General features: G+C 53.3%; 7 protein-coding genes across 7 annotated transcripts; 4 read left to right on the top strand and 3 right to left on the bottom strand.

Moving 5' to 3' along the window:
* Positions 1–182: 182 nt before the first annotated feature.
* On the top strand, positions 183–5,005 carry HD553DRAFT_294182 (Metalloenzyme, LuxS/M16 peptidase-like protein). Its single transcript, XM_046178456.1, has 11 exons — positions 183–686; positions 1,083–1,455; positions 1,533–1,985; positions 2,067–2,322; positions 2,403–3,003; positions 3,072–3,327; positions 3,400–3,520; positions 3,581–3,672; positions 3,746–3,845; positions 3,914–4,363; positions 4,437–5,005. The coding sequence occupies exons 1-11, from the start codon at positions 370–372 to the stop codon at positions 4,913–4,915; spliced, it is 3,498 nt and encodes a 1,165-aa protein (XP_046038263.1). The 5' UTR covers positions 183–369; the 3' UTR covers positions 4,916–5,005.
* Positions 5,006–5,247: 242 nt separating this feature from the next.
* HD553DRAFT_348973 (DASH complex subunit Duo1-domain-containing protein) lies at positions 5,248–7,191 on the bottom strand. The gene is made up of 4 exons (XM_046183425.1): positions 6,267–7,191; positions 5,917–6,036; positions 5,556–5,817; positions 5,248–5,467 (listed from the first exon to the last, which is right to left on the bottom strand). The coding sequence occupies exons 1-4, from the start codon at positions 6,897–6,899 to the stop codon at positions 5,352–5,354; spliced, it is 1,131 nt and encodes a 376-aa protein (XP_046038262.1). The 5' UTR covers positions 6,900–7,191; the 3' UTR covers positions 5,248–5,351.
* Positions 7,192–8,249: 1,058 nt separating this feature from the next.
* Positions 8,250–10,350, top strand: HD553DRAFT_368367 (t-SNARE; the record flags this gene model as incomplete). Its single annotated transcript, XM_046184138.1, has 5 exons — positions 8,250–8,873; positions 8,979–9,056; positions 9,130–9,382; positions 9,453–9,526; positions 9,608–10,350. Coding segments are annotated over 5 exons (1,467 nt in total), but the record flags the coding sequence as incomplete, so codon positions are not given.
* A 142-nt stretch (positions 10,351–10,492) lies between these two features.
* On the top strand, positions 10,493–12,913 carry HD553DRAFT_308333 (uncharacterized protein). Its single transcript, XM_046179531.1, has 7 exons — positions 10,493–10,620; positions 10,684–10,737; positions 10,811–10,833; positions 10,908–11,312; positions 11,383–11,553; positions 11,619–12,110; positions 12,187–12,913. Exons 1-7 carry the CDS (start codon positions 10,521–10,523, stop codon positions 12,565–12,567), a joined length of 1,626 nt encoding a protein of 541 aa, XP_046038260.1. The 5' UTR covers positions 10,493–10,520; the 3' UTR covers positions 12,568–12,913.
* A 1,558-nt stretch (positions 12,914–14,471) lies between these two features.
* Positions 14,472–14,925, top strand: HD553DRAFT_340688 (uncharacterized protein; the record flags this gene model as incomplete). The annotated part of the gene is made up of 3 exons (XM_046182574.1): positions 14,472–14,483; positions 14,543–14,669; positions 14,744–14,925. The coding sequence occupies 3 exons, from the start codon at positions 14,472–14,474 to the stop codon at positions 14,923–14,925; spliced, it is 321 nt and encodes a 106-aa protein (XP_046038259.1).
* Positions 14,926–15,164: 239 nt separating this feature from the next.
* HD553DRAFT_294176 (uncharacterized protein) lies at positions 15,165–16,608 on the bottom strand (the record flags this gene model as incomplete). Its single annotated transcript, XM_046178455.1, has 2 exons — positions 15,874–16,608; positions 15,165–15,756 (listed from the first exon to the last, which is right to left on the bottom strand). Exons 1-2 carry the CDS (start codon positions 16,560–16,562, stop codon positions 15,165–15,167), a joined length of 1,281 nt encoding a protein of 426 aa, XP_046038258.1. The 5' UTR covers positions 16,563–16,608.
* An 812-nt stretch (positions 16,609–17,420) lies between these two features.
* Positions 17,421–19,170, bottom strand: HD553DRAFT_331083 (uncharacterized protein). Its single transcript, XM_046182001.1, has 7 exons — positions 19,037–19,170; positions 18,750–18,929; positions 18,614–18,667; positions 18,300–18,520; positions 18,137–18,195; positions 17,831–18,056; positions 17,421–17,732 (listed from the first exon to the last, which is right to left on the bottom strand). The coding sequence occupies exons 1-7, from the start codon at positions 19,131–19,133 to the stop codon at positions 17,667–17,669; spliced, it is 903 nt and encodes a 300-aa protein (XP_046038257.1). The 5' UTR covers positions 19,134–19,170; the 3' UTR covers positions 17,421–17,666.
* Between the last annotated feature and the right edge of the window lie 1,940 nt (positions 19,171–21,110).

The following is a 21,110-nucleotide window of genomic DNA, read 5'->3' as shown; positions in this document are numbered from 1 at the left end:
TGAGCTGACCGGGATGGATGCACCTGTGCTGATCTCTGTGAAAAGACGGTGGTATGAGCATCGTCAGGATCGTGTCAAGGAGATCAACGAGACTGTAGCCGTGACTGATGATGACCGTGATCGAGGATCGAGTGCTATGAACGAGACGAGATGAAACCATACCCTTGTCTTGAACTGAGACTCTACGTGATCCGTTCCACTCGTCATCGCCGCCGCTGAAGCTGAGATTCGGTTCGATCGAACAAAGGAGGGCGAGGAGACAAGAGCGGTGCATTCTCAGCCTCAGCTACCATTCCACACAGTACACACACTGCAGCTCTACCACGTCCTTCTACCACCTCTTCTTCTTTCAGCGAGGGAGAGCAGAGAATGACAACCGCCCTCTGGCTATCCAAACGCCTAATCTCCAGCACTTCGAGCACGAACCACACCGTTAACGGCATTAGGATTAGTAACAAGACTTTCGGGGCCATAAACACGCACTCGCTACGCAACCTCGTATCCACCACCAGTACCACCAGACCCACCTCTTCCTCGCCTTGCTCGACAAGAGTAGCAGCGAAACAAACTTTAGCGTCAACATCAGCAGTATCGACGGCTCATATCGCCATGTGTCGGACCCACCCTACTACGCAGCTCAATCAGGGGACGAGGAGGAACTTTTCAGTGTCCAGCGCGGTACTTGGGTTAGTGGTTCTCGTACTTTCCGTCGTCGTCGGGAGGAAATCTTGGGGGTCAGTGTCGGATTGAGAGTTTAGGTGTAGCAAGAGGAGCCCGAGTCGAGGGAGATGTCGCAAGTCGGGCACAGAGACAGATCGACCGGCAGTAGGAGTCGGGGGTCGGAACCCAGGGTTTCGTGAACCGAAAACATGACGCAGCAGGATGTCATCGTTGGAGTCTTTGCGCTCGGCCTCGGATACCTGTTGTTGGGCAGTAGGCGGGGCATCTACCTCTTCTGGCAAAAATCGGTCGGATGTCGATAGAAGATAGCGGTCGTATCGCACAGGATGGAGACGGCGACGCATATCCGAGTTTCGTTAACTGACGTCATGTATCATTTCTTTCTTCCTTACACCTCGCAGCAACTTGTCCGGCTCCTCAGCTCCCTCCGGCTCGACATCCGCCCCTACCCCCAACCTGAACTCGGAAACCAACATCACCCGAACCTCCCTCTACCTCCCCCCGACCGAGACCCGTCCGCACCGCCTCCTCACCCTTCCCAACAAGCTCGAGATCATCCTTATCTCCGACCCCGAGGCAGACAAGTCCGCCGCAGCTCTCGACGTTGGAGTAGGGCATTTGGAAGATCCGGCGAATTTGCCCGGGTGTGCGCATTTTTGTGAACACATGATGTTCTTGGGGACGAAGACGTTCCCTAAAGAGAATGCGTATAATACGTATTTGACGAGTCATAATGGGCATTCGAACGCTTATACGGATCTTTGTAATACCAACGTGAGAGTTTTTTCGCGACTCCTCATCGAGACCGGCTCGAGCTGGCGTTGATCTTGCCTCACCATAAATCTCGGCAGTACTACTTCGAAGTCGCCCCGAACGCTCTTGAGGGCGCCCTAGATAGGTTCGCAGGGTTCTTCTCGGAACCCCTCTTTGCCGAAGACTGTACCGAGCGGGAAGCCAACGCCGTCAACTCGGAGCACAAGAAGAACCTGCAGAGCGACATGTGGCGGTTCTACCAGTTGGAGAAACACCTCTCTTCCCCCGAACATCCTTATCACAAGTTCGGGACGGGTTCTCTGGAGACGCTCTGGACCACGCCAAAGTCCCAAGATCGGGACCCGAGAGCGGAGTTGATCGAATGGTGGAAGAAGGAATACTGTGCCAGTCGGATGAAACTGGTCGTCCTCGGAAAGGAGGATCTGGACACGCTCGAAGGCTGGGTCAGGGAGAGGTTCGAAAAGGTGGAATACAAGGGGAAGGAAAAGGTCATGTACAGCGACAAGGTGTTTGAAGAGGGACAGATGGGAGTAAGTCTCAGCATTGCGAGGGGTGGGAAGCGTGCTGCGATTGCTAAGCTACTATATATCTCGACTTGATCGTCTGCGTAGCACATTGTCTTTGTCGACCCCGTTAAGGATACCCGAGGGATGGAGATCACCTTCCCGTTCCCGGATCAGCGACACTTTTACAAGTCGAAACCCGCCTCGTACCTCGCCCACTTTTTGGGTCACGAGGGGCCCGGATCGATCTTGTCCTACTTGAAGCGACGGGGGTGGGTCAACAGCCTGCGTTCGGGAGCACAGAATGGGAGCAGCGGGTTCGAGCTTTTCAAGGTGACGGTTGATCTCACCGAGGACGGATTGGGTGAGCTTGGGGCGAACGTGAAAAGGCGGCTTGTTCGCGCTCCGGGCTAACTTTCTCCTTTCCCATACGACGCGTGATAGCCAACTACGAAAAGGTCGCTCAAGCGGTGTACAAGTACATTCACCTGCTGAAATCGCAGCCTCCTTCGGAAGAGGCCTTTAACGAAATCAAGGCGTTGGCCGAGATTGGATTCAGGTTTGTCGAGCGTGGGGGAGCTTCGAGCTACGTCTCGGACCTCGCTCGTCAGCTGCACCAACCGGTCCCTAGGGAAAAGATCATCTCTTCCCAATGGCTCGTCGAGGAGTTTGACGCGGAAGAGATCCGAAGGTCGCTCGACCTGTTGGACCCTAGACGGAGCAATATCGCCGTGTCCGCCCGTAAATTGCCCCCGGGTGTCGAGGGGACGTTCGATCTCACCGAACCGATCTATGAGACCAAGTACAAGCGGATCAAGATGAGCCAGACATTCATCGACGAGGCTTTGAACGGGACCCTGCCAGAGCTGCATTTGCCGGGCAAGAACGCGTTCATCCCGGAGAACCTCGACGTCGAGAAGATCGAGGTCGACAAGCCAAAGGTCGTACCGGATTTGATCAAGGATACGCCGCTGTCCAAGCTGTGGTATAAAAAGGACGACCGATTCTGGATCCCTCGAGCCAACGTGTTCCTGTCCCTGAAGACGTGAGTCGAGAGATGAGCGAATTGACGCGAGAACTCTCGGTAGACTAATCGCACCTTTTCCTGATCAGTCCTTTACTGCAGGTTTCGCCTCGCAACACGGTCCTCGCCAGACTCTTTGTCGACCTCTTCCGCGACTCGATCGCAGAAGAGACCTATGATGCCGAACTGGCGGGTCTGCAATTCTCGATCGATTACGCCGGGGATTCGCTCACCGTCGGGACCGTCGGTTACAATGACAAGCTTCCGGCGATGACTGAAAAGATGTTGAACCTGATGCGATCGTTCAAGGTGGACCCGTCTAGATTCGAATTGATCCGGGATCAGGTGAGAAGTCGTCTCGTAACAGGTATATCGCGTTAGATAATCCAGCTAACCATCTTGACTGTCTGTCACCAGCTCCGACGCAGTTGGCAGAACATGAAGATGGAAGAGCCATACCAACTCGTCTCATACTACGCTCACTACGCCGAATCCGAGTATATGTGGACCATGCAAGAAAAGGGGGAAGAGCTAGAGTGTAACTATCGCAGAGACCAATATTTCCGGCAGAACAGTCGCTAATATCTTGCCTTTGCAGACTGTACACCCGAGGCGGTCGACCAGTTCGCCAAGGAAATGTTCGAGAGGATGTACATCGAGGGACTGATTCACGGTAACATGGACAAGGAGGTACGATCTTCGCATTATCGATATCACGGCGGAAGAACGCGATGCTCATCGCGCCCACCTCTGTTTTTTGCAGAACGCTCTTGCACTTCAGTCGATGGTCGAATCTGTGCTGAAACCCCGTGTTCTCACTGCATCGGAAAAGATCGGCGAGAGGTCCATGTTGCTTCCCGAGGGTGAGCGTGATTCCTGCTCGACAGCTAGATCCATGAGCTGATTCAAGTGTCTCGTTACCGCGACCCAGGTTCGGCTCACGTCTGGAATATCGAGGTAGCCAACCCGTCAGAAGTCAACTCGGCTATCGAGTACTATTGCGAAGTTGGCGACATTCAGGACGATGTCTTGAGGCCGCAGCTTTCCCTCCTCGCATCTCTCATCTCGGAGCCTGCTTTCAACGTCTTGCGAACCAAGGAGCAGCTCGGTTACATCGTCTTTGCCCTGCCTCGAGCGTCGACGGGTACCATGGGTATGCGTTTCCTGATTCAGAGCGAAAAGGATACGGTCTACCTGGAGACTCGAGTAGAGGCGTTCTTTGATTACATGAAGGAATTTTTGGACAACTTGTCCGAGGAAGAGTACGAAAAGCACAAGGCGGGAGTCATCCACAAAAAGCTCGAGAAGCCTAAAAACTTGCATGGCGAGAGCTCGAGATTCTGGACCGCCGTTGAAGATGGTTACTATGATTTCGAGAGGCGTAAGTCCGGCTGACCCATATCTGTCATCTACGGCCAAATCCCTGACCACGACCTTGTCTCGCTGCAAAACAGGTTTCAGAGACGCCGAGTTCACCAAAAGCATTCCCAAGCAGGACATCATCGACCTCTTCATGTCCCGCGTCCACCACAACTCGCCGATCAGGAAAAAGCTTAGCATTCACATGCGCTCCACCTACAAGGGTGTCAAGTTCGACCCTGCCCGCGCGACGCCCATCATCGAGGCATTCGTGGCCAAGAAAGTGCCCGTCTCGCAAGAAGACCTCGGCGCCCTGCTGGCCAGCTCGCCGGGTCTCCCTGAAATCCAAAAGTTTGCTCGGGACTGTCTCGCACAAGCTGATCACCTGAGTGAGGAAGACAAGGCCGCCCTGGACAAGCAAGTGGCGGATCTCGACACTGTCAAGGTCGCCCCGGGCGAGAAAGAAGCCAAGCTTAGGGACGGCAACATCGTCATTGATGACATTGTGCATTTCAAGGCTGGACTGCGCCCGTCGAGAGCGCCGGTGCCTTTACGCAAGTTTTCGGTTGTATAATTCATACCTTACGCTAGACCCATCACGACTCGCTGCATGTACACACCCTTTCATCACGAATAGCATAATACAATCAGTATGCAAGCCGGGTTTGGGAAGCATCCTGTCGGGCTGCTGAACAGGCTCCTATGCATATTCGACGGCGCTCGAGCCCTAGACTCGAGCACAAAAGGACAGCCATGAATAAAACTTGACTGGGGTTAGAGACTGGACGGAGATGCTGATGTCCACTCTGGTAGCCTTCATATGTATCATCCACACACTGGGAGGAGATCGCTTTCATCATTCTGCATATTGCAGCAGAATTCTCTGTCGATAGCAAAACCCTCTTCTACCTATCAATCAATGCATCATCAGATTTCGTCCATTCAAATATACCATACAACCCATACAACACGACCACAATCCCAGAGTGTACTAAGAAATCGATGTTCTTCTACCGCCTCGTCACCGTACCAGATGGTTTCCGCAGGCCGCCACCTATCGTCGACGACGTCCCCGAGATCGTACTGCTCGTCGTGTTGCCCGTCGTAGGTCGAGCCCCGCTGACGACTGGCAACGAAAGTCCAACACCACAGTATCATAAATCAGTACGGCAGAGGCCGCAGATACGCGCTGGGAACGAACCCCCAAGACTCACCTCTTCCTCTCGCACCCAAAACCCCTCTCCCTCTCACTCCCGTCCCTCTCCCAACCCCAACCCCAGCTCCGACTCCCCTCCCTCTGCCACGCCCCGCAGTCATCCTCTCTCGATTCTCCGCCTCTACCAAGGCCCGCCTCCTCTCCTCCTCTTCCTCCTCTTCGGCGCGTTTCCGATCACGTTCCACCTGTTCTTTACGCGCTTGAGCTTGTTCGAGTTCGATCCGGGCTTGACGGGTTTGTTCTTCCATCGCCCGGAGGTCCTATAATGTGAGAGATAAGCACGAGGGGGGAGAGATGACGGTCTTAGCAAAGCAAGGTCTTCGGTAAAAGTGGTTTATGTTGGTACTGGGGGGACGTACTTCGGAGACCCCCTTCCATCTCTCGTTCAGGACGAATTTTTGGGTATGTTCCGTCTGACTCAACAACCGGATGTAGGAATCCAACAGGGAGTCGGTATCTCTCGTCCGTGCGGCTAGTCTCTATCGGGTCGGGTCGGATCGTCAGGCACGAGATCGGATCGACGTTGCGGCAAAGAATGAGTGCGCAAAGGTGGATGCGGCAGAACACGCAAGCGCATGTCGATCCAGTGTGAGATTTGCAGCAAAGGACAGCGTGAACAAGAAAAGTATCGATGGTGAGTTAACGAATTCCATAAATCGACCATTATCCCGGACGAAAAACAAGAAGAACAACAACGACCGAGACTCACCTCGTTCCCAGCCTTGCTAGCTCTCAAACTCGTCTCGAACCCCTCGAACACCTGGACCATCTTTTTCAGTTCCCAGAGCGATTCCTTGAGCTTTTGCTGATCCCGATCTCGATCTCGATCTCGGTCTCGGCCTTGCAATTGTGACTGTGATTGGGAGTGGGTGTGGGTGCGGGGGGTTGAGGTGGAGGATGTTTGAGTGTGGTCGGTTTCGGATTCGTCGTCAATGTAGTCGTCGTTGGTGTGGGGGTTCTGATGGTTCCGATCCCGAGGTTCGTCCTCTTGTTCGTCCTCATCTTCCTCCTGATCTTGTGGTCGGGCGAACAACGAGAGCCTCGATGATTTGACTTTAGACTTGGGACGGGGCAAGACTACTATCTCCTTCTCGCCTTCTTCCTCTTCCTCTCGTACTCCTGCTCCTTTTCGTACTTCCTTTCCCCTCAACCCATCCCCGAGCCGACCTCCACCTCCCGTGCCCGTTCTCCGAACACTAGGACTGCCTACATCCATATCCATGCCCATCAACCGATCTTGTTCCCCCAAAGAGAGGTCGTCCATCAGGTCGCTCTCGTCCCCGACCATATGGTGCATGTTCATGTTCAGATTCAGGTTGAAAGGGGATGCTGGGGAGTCCATCGTGGGCGGGTTGTATTCCTTCTGTTGTCCTGCTTTGGTTTTTGTGTGATTGGGGAGAAGTGGTGGGCTGGGAAGAGTTTGGATGATAAGCCTGTGTGATGTCGATGGCGTGGGCGGTCAAGTACGAGGAATGGGACGGCGATATGAGGATGATGATGATATGAGGATCACTTTGACGATTTGTTTACAAAGTCGTCGAGCTAGAGCTAACTCCCTCTGTCGACTCTTCGCAGCGCGTGGGAAAGCGGAAACGGAGCTAGTGACGTTGAGGAAGAAGTCGCACGTACAGATAACCAGGACGCAGGATGGTGAGGTTTTGTGGTCTTGTATAGATTACATCCAGTTCAGTGGCTGGACTGAACTTGTCCACCGGTGATGGCCTCGCGGAACCGAAACGAGGCGAAAGAGAGCGCAAGAGCGGGGAAGGCGAGCACAAGGGATGCCCGCGTAATCAAACTCGATCATCAAGTCCTCCGATTAATCGTTTCTGCATCTGATCCGTGAATTTGAGACGAGCAAATTCCTCTCGTTCAGTGTCAATCAATTCTGTTCCGATGTCGTTGGTGTGGGCACACGTATTGCTTGATGTCGATTGCCGTGACGTGCGTGACCCCGTGTTTCCTTAGGTTAGGTTTAGCTCTCGCTTGGACGAAACACGTCGTAGACGAACCACCACCCCGAGCGAATAACACAGCCAACGCAGCCGTAACATGCATCCAGAGAGTTTACAACCACCTTGTACTGCCTAGTCCTCCTCTCTTGTATCCGTCGTCGTTACCGTTCACTTTCAGACCTAGTCCACCTCCTGTTTATCACGTACCCACCTGCACTGACCGCGGCCCCCGCTCTAGCTCTCTCTTTCCCCTTTTGATCGGGAAACGCGCGACTCTCCTGGCCTGGCCTCTCTCGAATCACCTGCTCAAACGACCCCCACCACTCTCAACCACCACATCTTTCAACCTTCCATCGGTACATCATCTCGACACCTTCCTTTCATCCCTAGACTCTCTGTTTGAAACCGGACCCCTTTTCATCCCTCTATCCTCTTCTCCGTGGGAAACTCGGTCGGGCCGTTCTCCCCTCGTCTCTCTCTTTCTCTCTCTTGGAATCCTCCTGTGTGATCAACAACACCTCGAGACTACTATACCACAATCAATTACTGGATCGACATTATCATATCGATCTAGAACAATTTCCCGAGAGATCGTGCATAGCATAGCATAGCAAAAGACGGAGACAAGCAAGTCGACCTGATCGTCGTGCCGGTGGGGAACTCGTAGGATAATAAAAACCACGACAACATAACATATCATAGCGATCAGAAGTTAGAAGTAGAAGATGGCTAGGAACAGGTTGGCTGAACGAAGGGTGAGTCCTCTAACACTTGATCCCGAATTGGGTTTGGGATTAGGAAGAGATCTTGAGAGCTGGAGGGCTGATTGGTGGGATACGGAAATTGTTATTGAATCGATCTGGCTATGCAAACCAAACGGGGTGTATGGATCTGTTGTTGGGACGTTGGATCGCGTTCGAATCGATTTGGGTGACCTTGGATACCATCTCGCCCAATCGTCTACATCGCCTGCCAATACCAACACCAATACCACACCAAACGACCTCCTCGGATCGAATTCCGACAACGAACCTTCCTCGGCACATACCAAGCAGGGTCAAACGGACCCCACCGACAACCTCTCGGACCCTTCCTACCCTACCCCCGCTTATCCTCCTCCCGTGTCCCAACAACAACCTCAAGGGAACCCTTATGCCGCCCAACAGACCTACACCGCCGTTCCCGGTATGGGTTCCAACTCCAACTCCAACCCTGCACCTCAAGTACAACAAGGGGGGTATTCGGCCGCGGGGGCTTATCAGCAGTATGGGCAGCAAGATGGGTATGATACGGTAGGAGGGAGGGAGCCTGTACAGCAGGTCGGGATGAACGGGGCTGGAGGGTCGGATTTCTGGGCCGAGGTCAGTCGGGTCTCGGGGCGCATGATGTCCATCAATGGACAGATGGAGTGTAGCAGGAAGAGAGCACAGGCTGATCGGGGTTTTGATTCGATGTTGGGATGACAGTTGACGGCGACGAATGCGAGCTTGAACGAGATGCAGGATGCGATCCAGCAGGTTAGGCAGGCTCACGTGGCCAGTCTGGTAAGCCACTCGAGCGGGACAGAACTTTCACTAATTGGTCGACCCGCTAACGTTTACGCCCGAAACCTGGTAGTCCCGCTTGGACACGACGCCCAACAGCGCCGCCGCCCGAGAGACCGACCAGTTGATCGCCTCGACCCGTCAACTCACCTCGTCCAACAAGAACAAGATCCAGGCGCTCAACAAGCTCGCCAAGGACAAGACTCAGAAGCAACAGGTCCAGGCTGCCAAGAGCCGGTTCATGGGCTTGTTGCAAGAGTATCAGACGGTGGAAAAGGAGTTTAGGAAGAAGGTCAAGGAGAGGGGGGAGAGGCAGTTCAAGATCGGTGAGTGCGAGGTGGGGATAGGGTGAACGAAGAGTCGATGTTGACACGAGATATTTTGGCGATGCTACAGTCAAGCCCGACGCGACTCCCGAGGAAGTCCAGCAGGTGCTCGAGACCGAGAACCCTCAGATCTTTTCCCAGGCGGTGAGTCTACAGTCAGGATGTCACACCCGTCGCTCTGGACCTCTTCGTTGACGTCGCTCGATCCCCTTTATCGACTGCTAGCTCCTAAACTCGAACCGATACGGTGACGCCCGGGGCGCCCTCCGCGAGATTCAAGAGCGAAATAACGACATCAAGAAGATCGAAAAGACCCTGACCGAGCTCGCGCAGATGTTCAACGAAATGTCCATGCTCGTCGAACAGCAAGACGAGACGCTCGCCGTGATCGAGAACCACGCGCAGCAGGTCGATACCGACATGGAGGCCGGGTTGAAACATACCGAAGAGGCCGTCGTAAAGGCGCGAAAGGCGAGGAGGAAGAAGTGGATCTGTTTCTGGATCTCGTTGTTGATCCTCGCGATCGTCGTCGCAGTCGTGAGTCCCTCGTCCCCTTCCCGGCCGGTGTTGCGCTGGATCCCATGCGCAATCGCGTCGACTGACTCCCGACCATCTGCCATACAGGTCGTCGGTGTCATCTGCGGTGGACAAGGGAAATGCTGAGCGGGTTCTCTATCGACGTGACACGGACGTTTTCTGCTATCCCGTATTTCTTTGTCTCTTTGACCTTGTTCTTTCCTCGGCTGCTCGATCCACCCATTCGGACTACGGGTTGGCCATTGCAAGCGGACTTCGGGTCGTGTCTCAGCATGGAAACCCTGGACCGGCTCTGTCTTGCTACACTCTACCTTACTTACTCTTGCGATCTACCTTTTTTTTACCGCCTTGTTTCTACATCTTGTCATCCCCGTACCATGTCATAGCTACGTATACCATGAGTGCCATTCTTAATAGACGGTCGAGACTGGAGAACTTGCGGTGGTGGTGTCGGATCCGAGACTTTGCACTTTGTAAACAGAACTTCGGTTTCGTCATCATCGCGACCTCGACCTAGAAGTGGACCGAACCTCGAGGAACGTCTCATCGACCTTGCGACTAGTATAGAAGAGAATCGGCTTCTAGAACATGACATGCGGTCATGTCATCCAACCTAGCACTTCCCGTGGAGATCTACCTCCCGATCTTGGAATACATTGACGATCTGGCAACGCTGGCTGCCCTATGCGGCGTCGATCGAGGCGAGCATTTCGGCGTTTTGAAGACACCAAAGCACGTCTGCTGATGCCAACCTGCTATTACAGGATTCTTGGACTTGGCGAGACGGAAACTGTACAAGTATGTCTGGGTCAGACCTTGTGAGTGCATCAGTCTATCGCATCGGGACAGGTCTGGCGAGTCTGATTCGGTCGTTGAGCGTCGATTTCGTAGGGGAGGCTGTACCGGAGCGCAAGGCGAGTCTTCAATGCTAATATTCAGGAACGATCGTTTCGTGGACTTATCGGGTCAAATGCTCTTGATCTTCCAGTTCGACGGCCTTTTCAGTACACTCTCGCAATCGACCGAGATTGCTGCCCTGGTCGAGAGGCTGGACGTCATCTATTACCCCTTAGCCAGCCGAAATGACTGGCCGACCATATGCAATCAAGCGCTCTCCAACCTGAAGTCGCTCACCTCCCTGACATGGACCAGGGATCGAAGCCTGGGATTCGAACACCTCGAAACACTAGCTAGCCTGGACCGCCTGACTAAACTTGAGATAAACGGAAATAGGTTGGATCTGAATCAACTTACGGCGATACAAAAGCTGCAAAACATCCGGGAGTTCAAGATGCATATGCCGGATAGTATGATGATCACGGCTCTTCCGGGAATATTGAAGACATGGCATGGTTACGGGGCTCCCCTCGAGTCATTCGAGATCATCACGAGAGTGAGCTTATTCTCTATTAAACAAGCTCGTCGTAACGGAACACTCGCTTCTCGCTGACGTTTCTTCGTAGGACGCCAGATATATCGATGACCGACTCATGATCGATATAGCCCCCTATTTGTGCAAACTCAAGGTGTTCAAACTATTCGGCTGTCGACATGTCACTCCGAGGGGATACTTTGCCGTGCTCCGGGAAGCTGGCGCAACGTTGGAAGAGCTCGGGCTAGAAGGCGTGACCCATGCGAGTCGCCTGTCAAGTAGACAAAGCTTTCGAGCATGAAGCTGATTTCATACTCTGTTTGGCAGGGTGATGACGAGGACCAGTTGGACGAAGATCTCTACCTAGAGAGGGAATCTGCCAAGACGGTCGGGATCCGATTACCAAATCTCAAACGGCTCTTTGTCTCAGAGACGGTCTTTCTGCGCTTACTTCAGCCGGACGATAGTCGACGAGAACAACTGTACGTCGAACGGGCTCTCGCTCGACATGGACCGAACGGTCTCAACCTGGCTTCGATCGAGCGGGACGATCGGAACCTCTCCCAGTTAGGGGGCACGTCGTTTTTGCCAGAAAGGCTGGAATGGCTTTTATTGTCCAGGGAGAGGGATTCTAGGGAATATCACCGGAGTGTCGAAGCGAGTGGAAGGTTGAGCAACATCGCACAGCTTTGGCCGGAAGGGTTGCAAAGGCTGTGGTTGTCACACCTGATCGTCGACTTTCGGGATCTGGATTTAATCGCCGACAAGCTGCCTGGACTCGAAACGTTGATGATCAGATTACCGCCGACGAAGTATCCAGTAAGTGGCCTGCCAAAGAATTCGGAAAGGCGCCTCATACTGACCAGACATAAAAAAATACCATACTGATAATCAGCCCCAGCGGATCGCCAAGTTCCTTCAAAAACTGCCAAGGCTCCGGGTGTTTCACCTGCAGATCGCGCCCGAGACGCAGACGATGTCGAACGACACGCTATTTAGCTTGGAGGACATGCAACTCATCGCCCGGGAAGCGGGACCTCAACTCGCCCAGATCGGGTTTTTCAATCGGATCTTCACGGTCAGACGGAAAAGAACCTTGACGACAGAAGTGGTCGAAGAGAGACCGAGGGCCTGGGCTCGGATCGACCCGCCGGAAGACGAACCGAAGGGGCCGTCTACGGTGCAGATCATGGTCGAACATGAGGAGGTCTACCTCGAGCCATGGCAAAGAGGATCACTGTCGGTGCCGGAGATCTTCCAGGTCTGGCGAGTCTGAGTCTGATAGAAGGGCTGGTATACTGTATCTTATTATCTGTCGCGTATCGTTGGGCGATACAGCCCCCAAGAGGAGATCGCTGGAGAGACTATCGCGTTCCGTTGTAACACTTACGCTGGAAGGGATGTCGTCGATGATCGGACGATTGGTAGCAACAGTTGAAGGTATGGCAGAGGCGATCGTGCAACCTTCTGTACAGAGTGCTTCCAACATTTGGCGTTTTTGGGGTCCAAAAGCAACAGCTGGCAGCCGTCAACAAATTCAGGCTCAAGTCTTGCCGAGACTGCCTTGTCGATCACAGTAGGGTCAAATTGCAATCGGTCCAGCAGAGCCGAGGCACGTGCCTCAGTCCCCATGTGATCAATCTTGTGCTTCATAAGAAACACGGTTGTGACAGGGCGAGGAAGGGGCTCGTAGGTCTTGCTTTGCTGGTAGAATTTATCCAGCTCGGAATGAGTATGGGGAACTCCAGTAACCGATCCTGCTTCAACCGGTTCAGAGAGAGCCAGCCGCTTGCCTTGTAGACAGGAGCCGTTGCCTTCGCCAAGGCTTGTGCCATCGCCGTGTTCACGAGCATGGGAGCTGCCTAGAGCATATTAACGCATGTATCCGTCATGGTCGCACCGCAAGGTGGAATTGTTCTCCACTTACAATCATCATCACACCACACGCATCACATCAGTACCTCTCGCAGATCAATTTCAACAATTGGCAGGGCCTCGAAGCTATCCTGAACGTCATCGGACGGCCAATTGCGGGACGCCCTGCTTTCCCGATTGAGAACCCCTTGTTTTTACCTGTCACGTCAACTGCCTCGTTACCCCTCTTCGCCGTTTCCGTCGTCATGAACCGTCTCGCAGCACGATCTGTCATTGTCCTCTGTCGATCATCGGCCGACGGCTCAGCCCAGCACGGTAAGCTTATCGCTTGATCGTTTCTATGATATATCTTTTGTTGTTGTTATCCCAAAGGATGGGGGTTTCACCTTGTTTTGTTCTCATTAGGTCTTAGCGCGAAATCGGATCGGCGCGACGATCATCGTCAATTGTGGTTTCGGTCGAACTTCTGCTCAACACAAGAGGCAGTGCTGCTTCTCGAGCTATATAGACGGACGGAGTGGTATGTTGAAAGTGAACCTGATCATATGGACTGGAGTGTCAATTCAACTCCTTCGAACCTGCCACGCAAATAACAATCTGCACAGACCTCAATACGAAAACATGCCCAAGGTAAGCTCCTGCCAAGCGCGACCGAACCAGAACCATCCACACTTCTAAAGCCACTTCCTGACCTCTCACAGCGAACTAAATCCGAAAACGACGAATCGGAAAATCTCCCTCGTAAACGTTCCCGAAATCAGGAGACGCACGCAGAGTGGCTCCCAGAACATCAACTCATCCTCGCCCGAGCGATCCAAAAGCTCGTCATGCAACAACGCACTAGCCTCTACACCGAGCCCGGGCTGGAAGCGTTCAGGGCGCACGGGAGTAGCAAGTTGGGGATGAAGGTGCAGCAGATGATGGATTCGTTTGACAAGGCGAACGGGGGAGATGGGACGGTGGCCAAGCAGTATGCCAAGGCGGCGAGAACGGGCAAATGAGGGGTTGGAGCGGAAGACGGAGGGGACAAGGGGTTCTCGTTGTAGTTTCGGCAGAGAACAATAGATTGGAATACGCTTCTATGGATGATCCACTATGCGAGACGTTGATCATCATTGTAGTGGGATTCTGGCTTGTTCTTCGATCCAGGTGTTCCTTGTGGTAGAGTGCCCTGCCATCATCGCCTTCGCCCAAAGTATACATAATTACATATACCTTCGTCGATCTTGACTCGCGCAAGGACACGATTCCCCCTTCCCTTTTCGTTACCCATCACTACCGCAACCCTCAACGACAAAGCCCGACATGCCTATGAAAGTGAGTCCAACAGATTACACGAAAGGCAGGAACCGAATTGAGTCATATGGCAACCGTAGCGATCAGCAAGTGACGATGAGCTCGAATCGACCCCGAGCCCTAAGAAGGCCCGAGCCAAGAAACCAGCAGCGGGTCAACCCTTCGAAGACTCTCACAAAGCGAGTCCACTTCCACCCCTTCGCTACAGTACCTCCTCATACCGCTGACACTCAGATCACCCCTCTCCTGGACTCAGACCGTCTTACTTCAAGGTATGATAGACCTCATCCTCGCCAACCGGAGCAACCTGTACGGGCTTCCCGGTCTGGAGGACGTCAAAGAGAACGGAGGGAGCAGGATCAACGGCAAGATCATGGTCATGCTCAAAGAATGGGAGAAGCAGAACGGAGGACAGGGGAATTACGCCGTCGAGGCGGTCAAGAAGATGAAGAAGACCAAGTAGGATAGGAAGAAGGGAATCTGATGGTGGAGGTGAGTGTGTCGGAATGCGAAGACGATACGTGACGGCGAAACTGAGCAGACTTGCATTGTCGTGCCATGTATTGTTGTTCAGAAACAAGTGGAGGTCCACAGTAGTATCATGTATATATCACCTATCGTCGCGTGTCGTAAAGTTGTCGTAAAAATCCAATCCGTTAATTGAAAGAACGATTCATTCGTTCCAAATACGCTGTCCATCATTCAAGCCGCATCCCCGCCCCGCTTCTTCTTCCACCCTTCGTCGCTTTCCCTCTTGTGCTCCCATTTCCGTTTCCCACCTGTCGCCGCACCCGTCTTCTCCTCCCCACCCGAGCTCGTACCGCCTCCACCACCGCTGCCACCAAAGTAACTCTCCCTGAGCTTCTTCATCGCAAGAGCGCTCCGTCTGTGCGTATCCGCCCGCTTCGCTTCCGCCGTGAGCGCGATCCTCCTCTCTTCCGTCTCTTTCCAGTTGCCAGGGACCGTCGGGATCCCCGCTGCCGATGCCGACAAGCCAGACCCAGCTGCGGCGGTCCCTGCAGAGGTATAAGTTGTAGCCTTGACGCTCTCTTCGGGATCCGTAAGAGGGATCACCGAGCTAGGATCGTTTAATGCGCAATGTTCGCAAGGCCAGTCTGGGTGGAGATGGCATTCAAACGTAGTTGACCCGATGGTGAGCCGGTCCAGGTGTTTCAGGGGGAACGGTGATGACGGAGTACGAGCGGGAGACAGTCGATGAGGATCCCCTTTGGCTCCGTCCGTGGAATTTTGGAGGAAGGTCCCATGCGTCGACCCGCAATCTACGATCCAGAACCTCCTTTCACCTATCGATACCCCAGACCCATCCACCCCCGACTCTTCCTGCACCTCGTCCTTCTCCGCTCCCGTACGCAGGATCTCTTCCCCCAGATGTCTCCCTCTCCAGCCGAACCAGACCGCCGCGTGGATCTTGCTCACGGCCAGTTCCTTCAGCCGAAGGACGGGGAGGGAGAGGTGTTTATCTCTACCGAGGATGTACCCTGACGGTCGAGCGTCGAGGATCGCAAGCGTCTCTGTCGTCGCCAGTGGCGAAGACGAGGATGGACTCGTGGTAGAGGAAGAGGTAGAGGGAGACTCGATCTTGACGAGACGAAGGGTGCTGGCGTGTTTCGTCGGTACGGCATTGCTTGTTCCAGGGATCGATTTAGGATTTACCGTAGGGCCTGAAGGTCCGGCAATATCATCGGATGTTGATGCTGCTTTCCCTGTCGTGTCCCCATTGACCGATCGGACACCTTTTTGGGGGATGTTGGGAGGCTCTTCCCCCGGCAGGACGAAATCCAGACCCCATCCTACATTCCCTATCCCCCCTCCTTCTTCCTCCTGCGTCGTCCCCTGCGGCTCCTTGTCCACGTCCTTCGACTTGTCCTGCTCAAGATCTGAATAATCGACCCTGGTCCGTCGATTCTCATCCCCAGGTATTGTTGATCCTGGCTGCACCTGTGTCTGTCCAACGGCACTGGTATCGATCGGAAAGTATTCCCACCCGTTCGGTCCTGGCCTTGCGTAGGCTTGTGAGCGGGCCGAATAGTAGGCTCCTTGGTCGGGATACCAGACCCAGTCCGAGGATGATGGGTCCATTGTGTGTATGATCGGACGTCGTTGTGAAGGTCAAGCTGGAAACCGGAAGGGTCTGCGATACTGAAAGGCTTTTATATTTGAGAAGTTGAATGGGCAGTGTTCGACTGCAAGTCACAGGATTTCGAAATCGAATATGCTTCCGGACATTCAGTAACAGAGGCACCCAAAACGCAAAAGGTGACGAATCCGAGGCTCGGATGACGTCTCGATCCGCTCGGAAGGCGTCTCGTTCCTGCTCGAATTTCGTACTCAAAGCTGCGTGCCAGCATGCCAGAAGCAGCGAGCATTGAAGATCTGGCTGGCATCGTCAGCTGGCAATGCGCTCCTGCTCGGTGGTCTGAAGATGGCCTCGGATTGTGTAGAGTACAGTTCCTCTCCCGCGGCATCGCACTGCTGCACAAGAGGCTCTTGGTCCCTCTCAAGGCGATCCTTCCAGGCTGAAAGTCGATCGTACTTGCCTTGGAGAGCCTTGTTTCTGCTCGTTTCGACCTCGAACCTTCTTTTGAACTCGGTCCCTCTTCCTCGAGCACGTCCCGCTCCCCTCGTACATCTCCCAGATCTTCTGCCAACATCTCAGCTCCCAGCTCCTCCTCTCTGAGACGCTCCTACAACTCTTTCTTTTGGGTTGCAACCTTGGCGTTTCTTCGTTGAACCTCATCCCAATAAGAAGCGCTATGGAGGAAGGTCTATTAAACATAGCTCTGCGATGTGGACCGAGTGTAGACTCACACTGAGTCGCGAGCTCGCTGCAGTTTTCCCTCGCCTTCTTAAAGTTTTCCCTTGAGCTCTGCTTTTAGGCTGACAAGGTCTCTCACAGACTGCGCATCTTTCTTGCGTAGTTCTGTTTTCGGACATTGAATCGTGGCATCTCTTTCCTCCCGCTGTTTCCTGACGTGGCCCACGGTCTTCTCTGAGCTGAATTACTTAAAGTATTTCATAGCCCTTTCATCATATTAGTCCTTCTTTTCGTACTAGAGCAAAATGCAACAACTTGGAGAATGGCTAGAATAGTGTACTATTATTTATTGATTTCTCGCAGAATCAAAAACCAAGATGGCTGATTTCGATCTCTCGAACCGTTCCCACCTCGACGTCTCGAACGCCTTAGAAGGCCGATTCCAACAACCACGCTCCGTCGATGACGATCTCGGCTCCGGTAACATATTGGTTCTACAACAGCCCATCCAATTCGCAAACGTGATCAGCTCTACATCCACAGGACACCCAATTCGGCATCCGGCAAGAAGAGCAAGAGAAAGACGACTCACGGTGATCGTCGAGATCACGCACTGCGCGTAATCCACCGCGTTCCCCGGTCGTCCGAACGGGATGCCCCAGTCCTTCTTGAACGCCTCCTTTCCGCCGGCGTCCGAGGTGGTGGTATCGGTCATCCCGCTGGGGAAGTAACCGGGCGCGATGGTGTTGACCCTGACGCCGAGGTCTCGACGGGCGAACTCGGTGGCGAGTTGGTGCGAGAGGGAGATGGTCGCGGCCCTGCAGGGTTGATCGCGTCAATGAGGTGCAGGCGGTTCGGATAAGGGCAGGCGGGCTCCTGGGTCTGGGAGGGAACTTACTTTCCGGCGTTGTAGTTGAATTGTCCCCGTTGGGACGTCTTAGTGATACCTGACATGGACTATATCCCGGACGGCGACACCGATAAAACGATTTTACCACCTCATCAGCCTCCACATCGTTCCCTCAACTCTTTTGATTTCGATGATGAGCGACATAACTTACCGAGATGTTCAAAATATTCCCCGGCTCAACCGCCCCACCCTCCGTCTTCGCCTTGGCCAACAACGGCAAGAAAGCAAACGACGTGAAGAAATAAGAAGCCGTGTTGATCCGATAAGTATCCAACCATCTCTCGAACGTGTCCGAGTACATCTGTTGAGAGAGCCCCTCGGGAGTCTGGGGGCAGGAGGTTATGTCGGGGTTTCCTTGGGATACGCCGTGGTCTAAGGGGTATGGGGGTGTGGATGGGCGGCGAAAAGTCAGCGGAAAAGTTGACGTTGTACGATAGAGAGGAGAACGAATGCGCCGATACTGACTGTTGATCAAGACGTTGATATACTTTTCCTTGCTCGAGATTTCGTTGACCATCTCTGTCCGAATCATACGCAAAGACGCCGCGGGATATCAGCACGAATTCCCTCTGGTCTCACCAGTCAACAGTCAACGACTCACTCTCGATCCCCTCCTTGGTCGCAGCATCTCCCTGAACAGCGTGCACGCTCCCGTTCCCCGACTTGGGCGTGGCCGTCTCCACGGCCTGCTGCAAGACCTCGGCTCGTCGGCCGGTGATGTACACCTTGGCGCCGTTGGCGGCGAGGGCGATGGCGGTGGTCAAGCCGAGTCCGGTACCTCCTGCGGAATCGAGTTGAAAGAATCGAATCGGAATGTAAACGTAAGTGATGGTTCAAACGATGTACGCACAGCCAGGATGAAAGACGCCTGGGGTGATAAGAGCTTACCTCCGGTGACGACGCAGACCCAGCCGTCGACGTTGAACAGTTTGGCGATCTGAAGCGCATCGGCTCCAGCGTTCTTGGCGAGGACGTGGGAAGACATTATGGTGTAGATGAGGGTATACAGAAATCGGTTTGTGTGGTAGTGTTGTGGATTATGAAGCAAGAAGTGTATCAAAGATCGAAGTGTTATTCAAAGTGTTCAAGTATCGAACCAGAGTGGTCGTCGAGAGAGACCGCGCTCGGATCGCGAGAACCGTGGACGACGCTCGACCGATCCGACTGTCCTCCGCGCCTCGGACCATGGTTACCCGAATCCCCCCGAAAATCCACCGAGGTCTAGGCGGTTCGGTTGATCTATGATCTACGTTCCTACGATGTATGATCAACCTGAACAGTCTCGACGAACCACCACGCCGCCTGAGCGCTATCTCAAGACAATATATGGAGCGTTTGTCGCACTGTGCATGAGATAGCAGTATAACTGTTTCGAGTTCGTGCTCGTCCTCAGCACCGCGGCATCGAAATCATCGGTATCAGGCTCATTGCATCCGTCGCATCTTGCAGTCTGATGCTGGTATCTCATGGCATATTGTCTCCTCCTGCAGCGTCTGTATCGTGAGACTCGTCCGTGTAATATTCTGAGTTTTGTGGGAATCGATAGAGGTGACTTTGAGATATGGAAAATGGTCCATATCCAGGTAGAGCTGGTGACTGTAGTCTACAGAAGGCGTTAAAGATCTACAAAGGCTCAGCAGAGCTGATTAAGGTGAAGGTCAAGCAGGCGGTACAGAAGTGGACAAACCAATGTCAAGTATGTTTCTAGACCGTTTGGTTTCGATCAGGTGAGCGGTGACTATACAACAAGTTTCTAAAGGCCATTGTGAACGTTCGTGGCAACAAAGCGTCGACCAAATTGCTCAAAGATCTTTGAGACCGTAGTCCTATGGAGGAGTTCTACACTTCCGCCTATACGTGTTGAGTCCAGATTACTCTCTCACAAGCATAACATGATTGCTGCCATACCCTCTTCCTTGCCCAACTGAGTTTGGCAATAGTCCGTCTGATCCAGAAGCTAGGGAATAAATCTCAAGTGTTCTGAAAAAAAGGATTGAGCGATCAATATTGGGTTCTGGGGTTCGTAGCAAGATACTCACTAGCCCATTGTTCGCAGTTTCCCTCGAATTTGAGAGGTTGCGTATACAGTATCTTGACGGCGCGGCCAGTACGGGACGCGACATCTACGGGACTTGCTCGAGACTGCTTCAACCGGCAGCTCAAGCGTTTGTCAGCATATGCACAGCTTACCGCCACCGATTCATGCCTTGCGGATTGAAGGCTTTGAAGTCGAATCTCTGTGCTATATCGCGCTCTTCGGGAGAAAGGGGGACAGGATGAAGCGCCGGCTGCGGGTGTTGAAATCCGATGAGTATCGTCTATCAGGGGCAGGAAACCGAGTTGAACATCGTGTCATCTGGGTACAAGGGGGACGCGTGATTAGTGCATTACTACGCCCTGTTGACCGCAGGATGACTTGAAGTGGGCTTCCCAGCTCGCAAGTCTCGGTCGAAAACCCTGTTCTTGAAACAAGTACGTGACAACATCGGCCTGCCTCGACCCCCGAACTGCTGAAAGCTGCGACTGTGTGACGTGGTGACGGTGTCGCGAGTCGCTGCTTGGGTCTGGCTGCAAGAAGAAGACTCCACCGGACGAACCGTCAATTTGAGGCAGCGCATCGAATGGTTGCCCACGACCAACACTTATCGCACCGTATGGGGATTCAGCAATGCTCACAGTACTCGTACAAAAATCAGAGGCAATGGCTTGTAAGCACACAGATGGCTATCGACATATCTTGGTATCGATCACTTGACTCGCAAAGTATACAGGAAAAGTAAGCACACGACTAGCTAGTCTCCGAGGGGATCTCATCGCATCTTCCGTTTCGAGACAATCATACAACTGAGCGGAGTCGTTACCCAGATAGAAGGCACCGTTCAGACTATGATTGACAATTGCTATATGGTATCAAAGTTGCTACATACTTGCTACATAACTCTTCAGTCTTCAGCCCAGCTGT

This window comes from Filobasidium floriforme (genome assembly GCF_021052385.1).
Source record: "Filobasidium floriforme strain CBS 6241 chromosome Unknown HD553scaffold_6, whole genome shotgun sequence".
Lineage (NCBI taxonomy): Eukaryota > Fungi > Basidiomycota > Tremellomycetes > Filobasidiales > Filobasidiaceae > Filobasidium > Filobasidium floriforme.
This window is presented reverse-complemented; position numbering and strand designations above follow the sequence as displayed.

Excerpts from the sequence above, each read along its gene's own strand:
- HD553DRAFT_308333 (XM_046179531.1), top strand. The coding sequence starts at position 10,521 with ATGTCATCCAACCTAGCACTTCCCGTGGAGATCTACCTCCCGATCTTG. Across the intron at positions 10,621-10,683 it reads CCTATGCGGCGTCGATCGAG|GATTCTTGGACTTGGCGAGA; the intron begins GCGAGCATTTCG and ends CTGCTATTACAG. Across the intron at positions 11,554-11,618 it reads GGCTAGAAGGCGTGACCCAT|GGTGATGACGAGGACCAGTT; the intron begins GCGAGTCGCCTG and ends TCTGTTTGGCAG.
- HD553DRAFT_294182 (XM_046178456.1), top strand. The coding sequence starts at position 370 with ATGACAACCGCCCTCTGGCTATCCAAACGCCTAATCTCCAGCACTTCG. Across the intron at positions 2,323-2,402 it reads TCTCACCGAGGACGGATTGG|CCAACTACGAAAAGGTCGCT; the intron begins GTGAGCTTGGGG and ends GACGCGTGATAG. Across the intron at positions 3,328-3,399 it reads TCGAATTGATCCGGGATCAG|CTCCGACGCAGTTGGCAGAA; the intron begins GTGAGAAGTCGT and ends GTCTGTCACCAG.
- HD553DRAFT_331083 (XM_046182001.1), bottom strand. The coding sequence starts at position 19,133 with ATGTCTTCCCACGTCCTCGCCAAGAACGCTGGAGCCGATGCGCTTCAG. Across the intron at positions 18,521-18,613 it reads TATCAACGTCTTGATCAACA|ACCACGGCGTATCCCAAGGA; the intron begins GTCAGTATCGGC and ends CATACCCCTTAG. Across the intron at positions 18,196-18,299 it reads GGAATATTTTGAACATCTCG|TCCATGTCAGGTATCACTAA; the intron begins GTAAGTTATGTC and ends TCCGGGATATAG.
- HD553DRAFT_348973 (XM_046183425.1), bottom strand. The coding sequence starts at position 6,899 with ATGGACTCCCCAGCATCCCCTTTCAACCTGAATCTGAACATGAACATG. Across the intron at positions 6,037-6,266 it reads CTAGCAAGGCTGGGAACGAG|AGACTAGCCGCACGGACGAG; the intron begins GTGAGTCTCGGT and ends CCGACCCGATAG. Across the intron at positions 5,818-5,916 it reads GATGGAAGGGGGTCTCCGAA|GACCTCCGGGCGATGGAAGA; the intron begins GTACGTCCCCCC and ends CTCACATTATAG.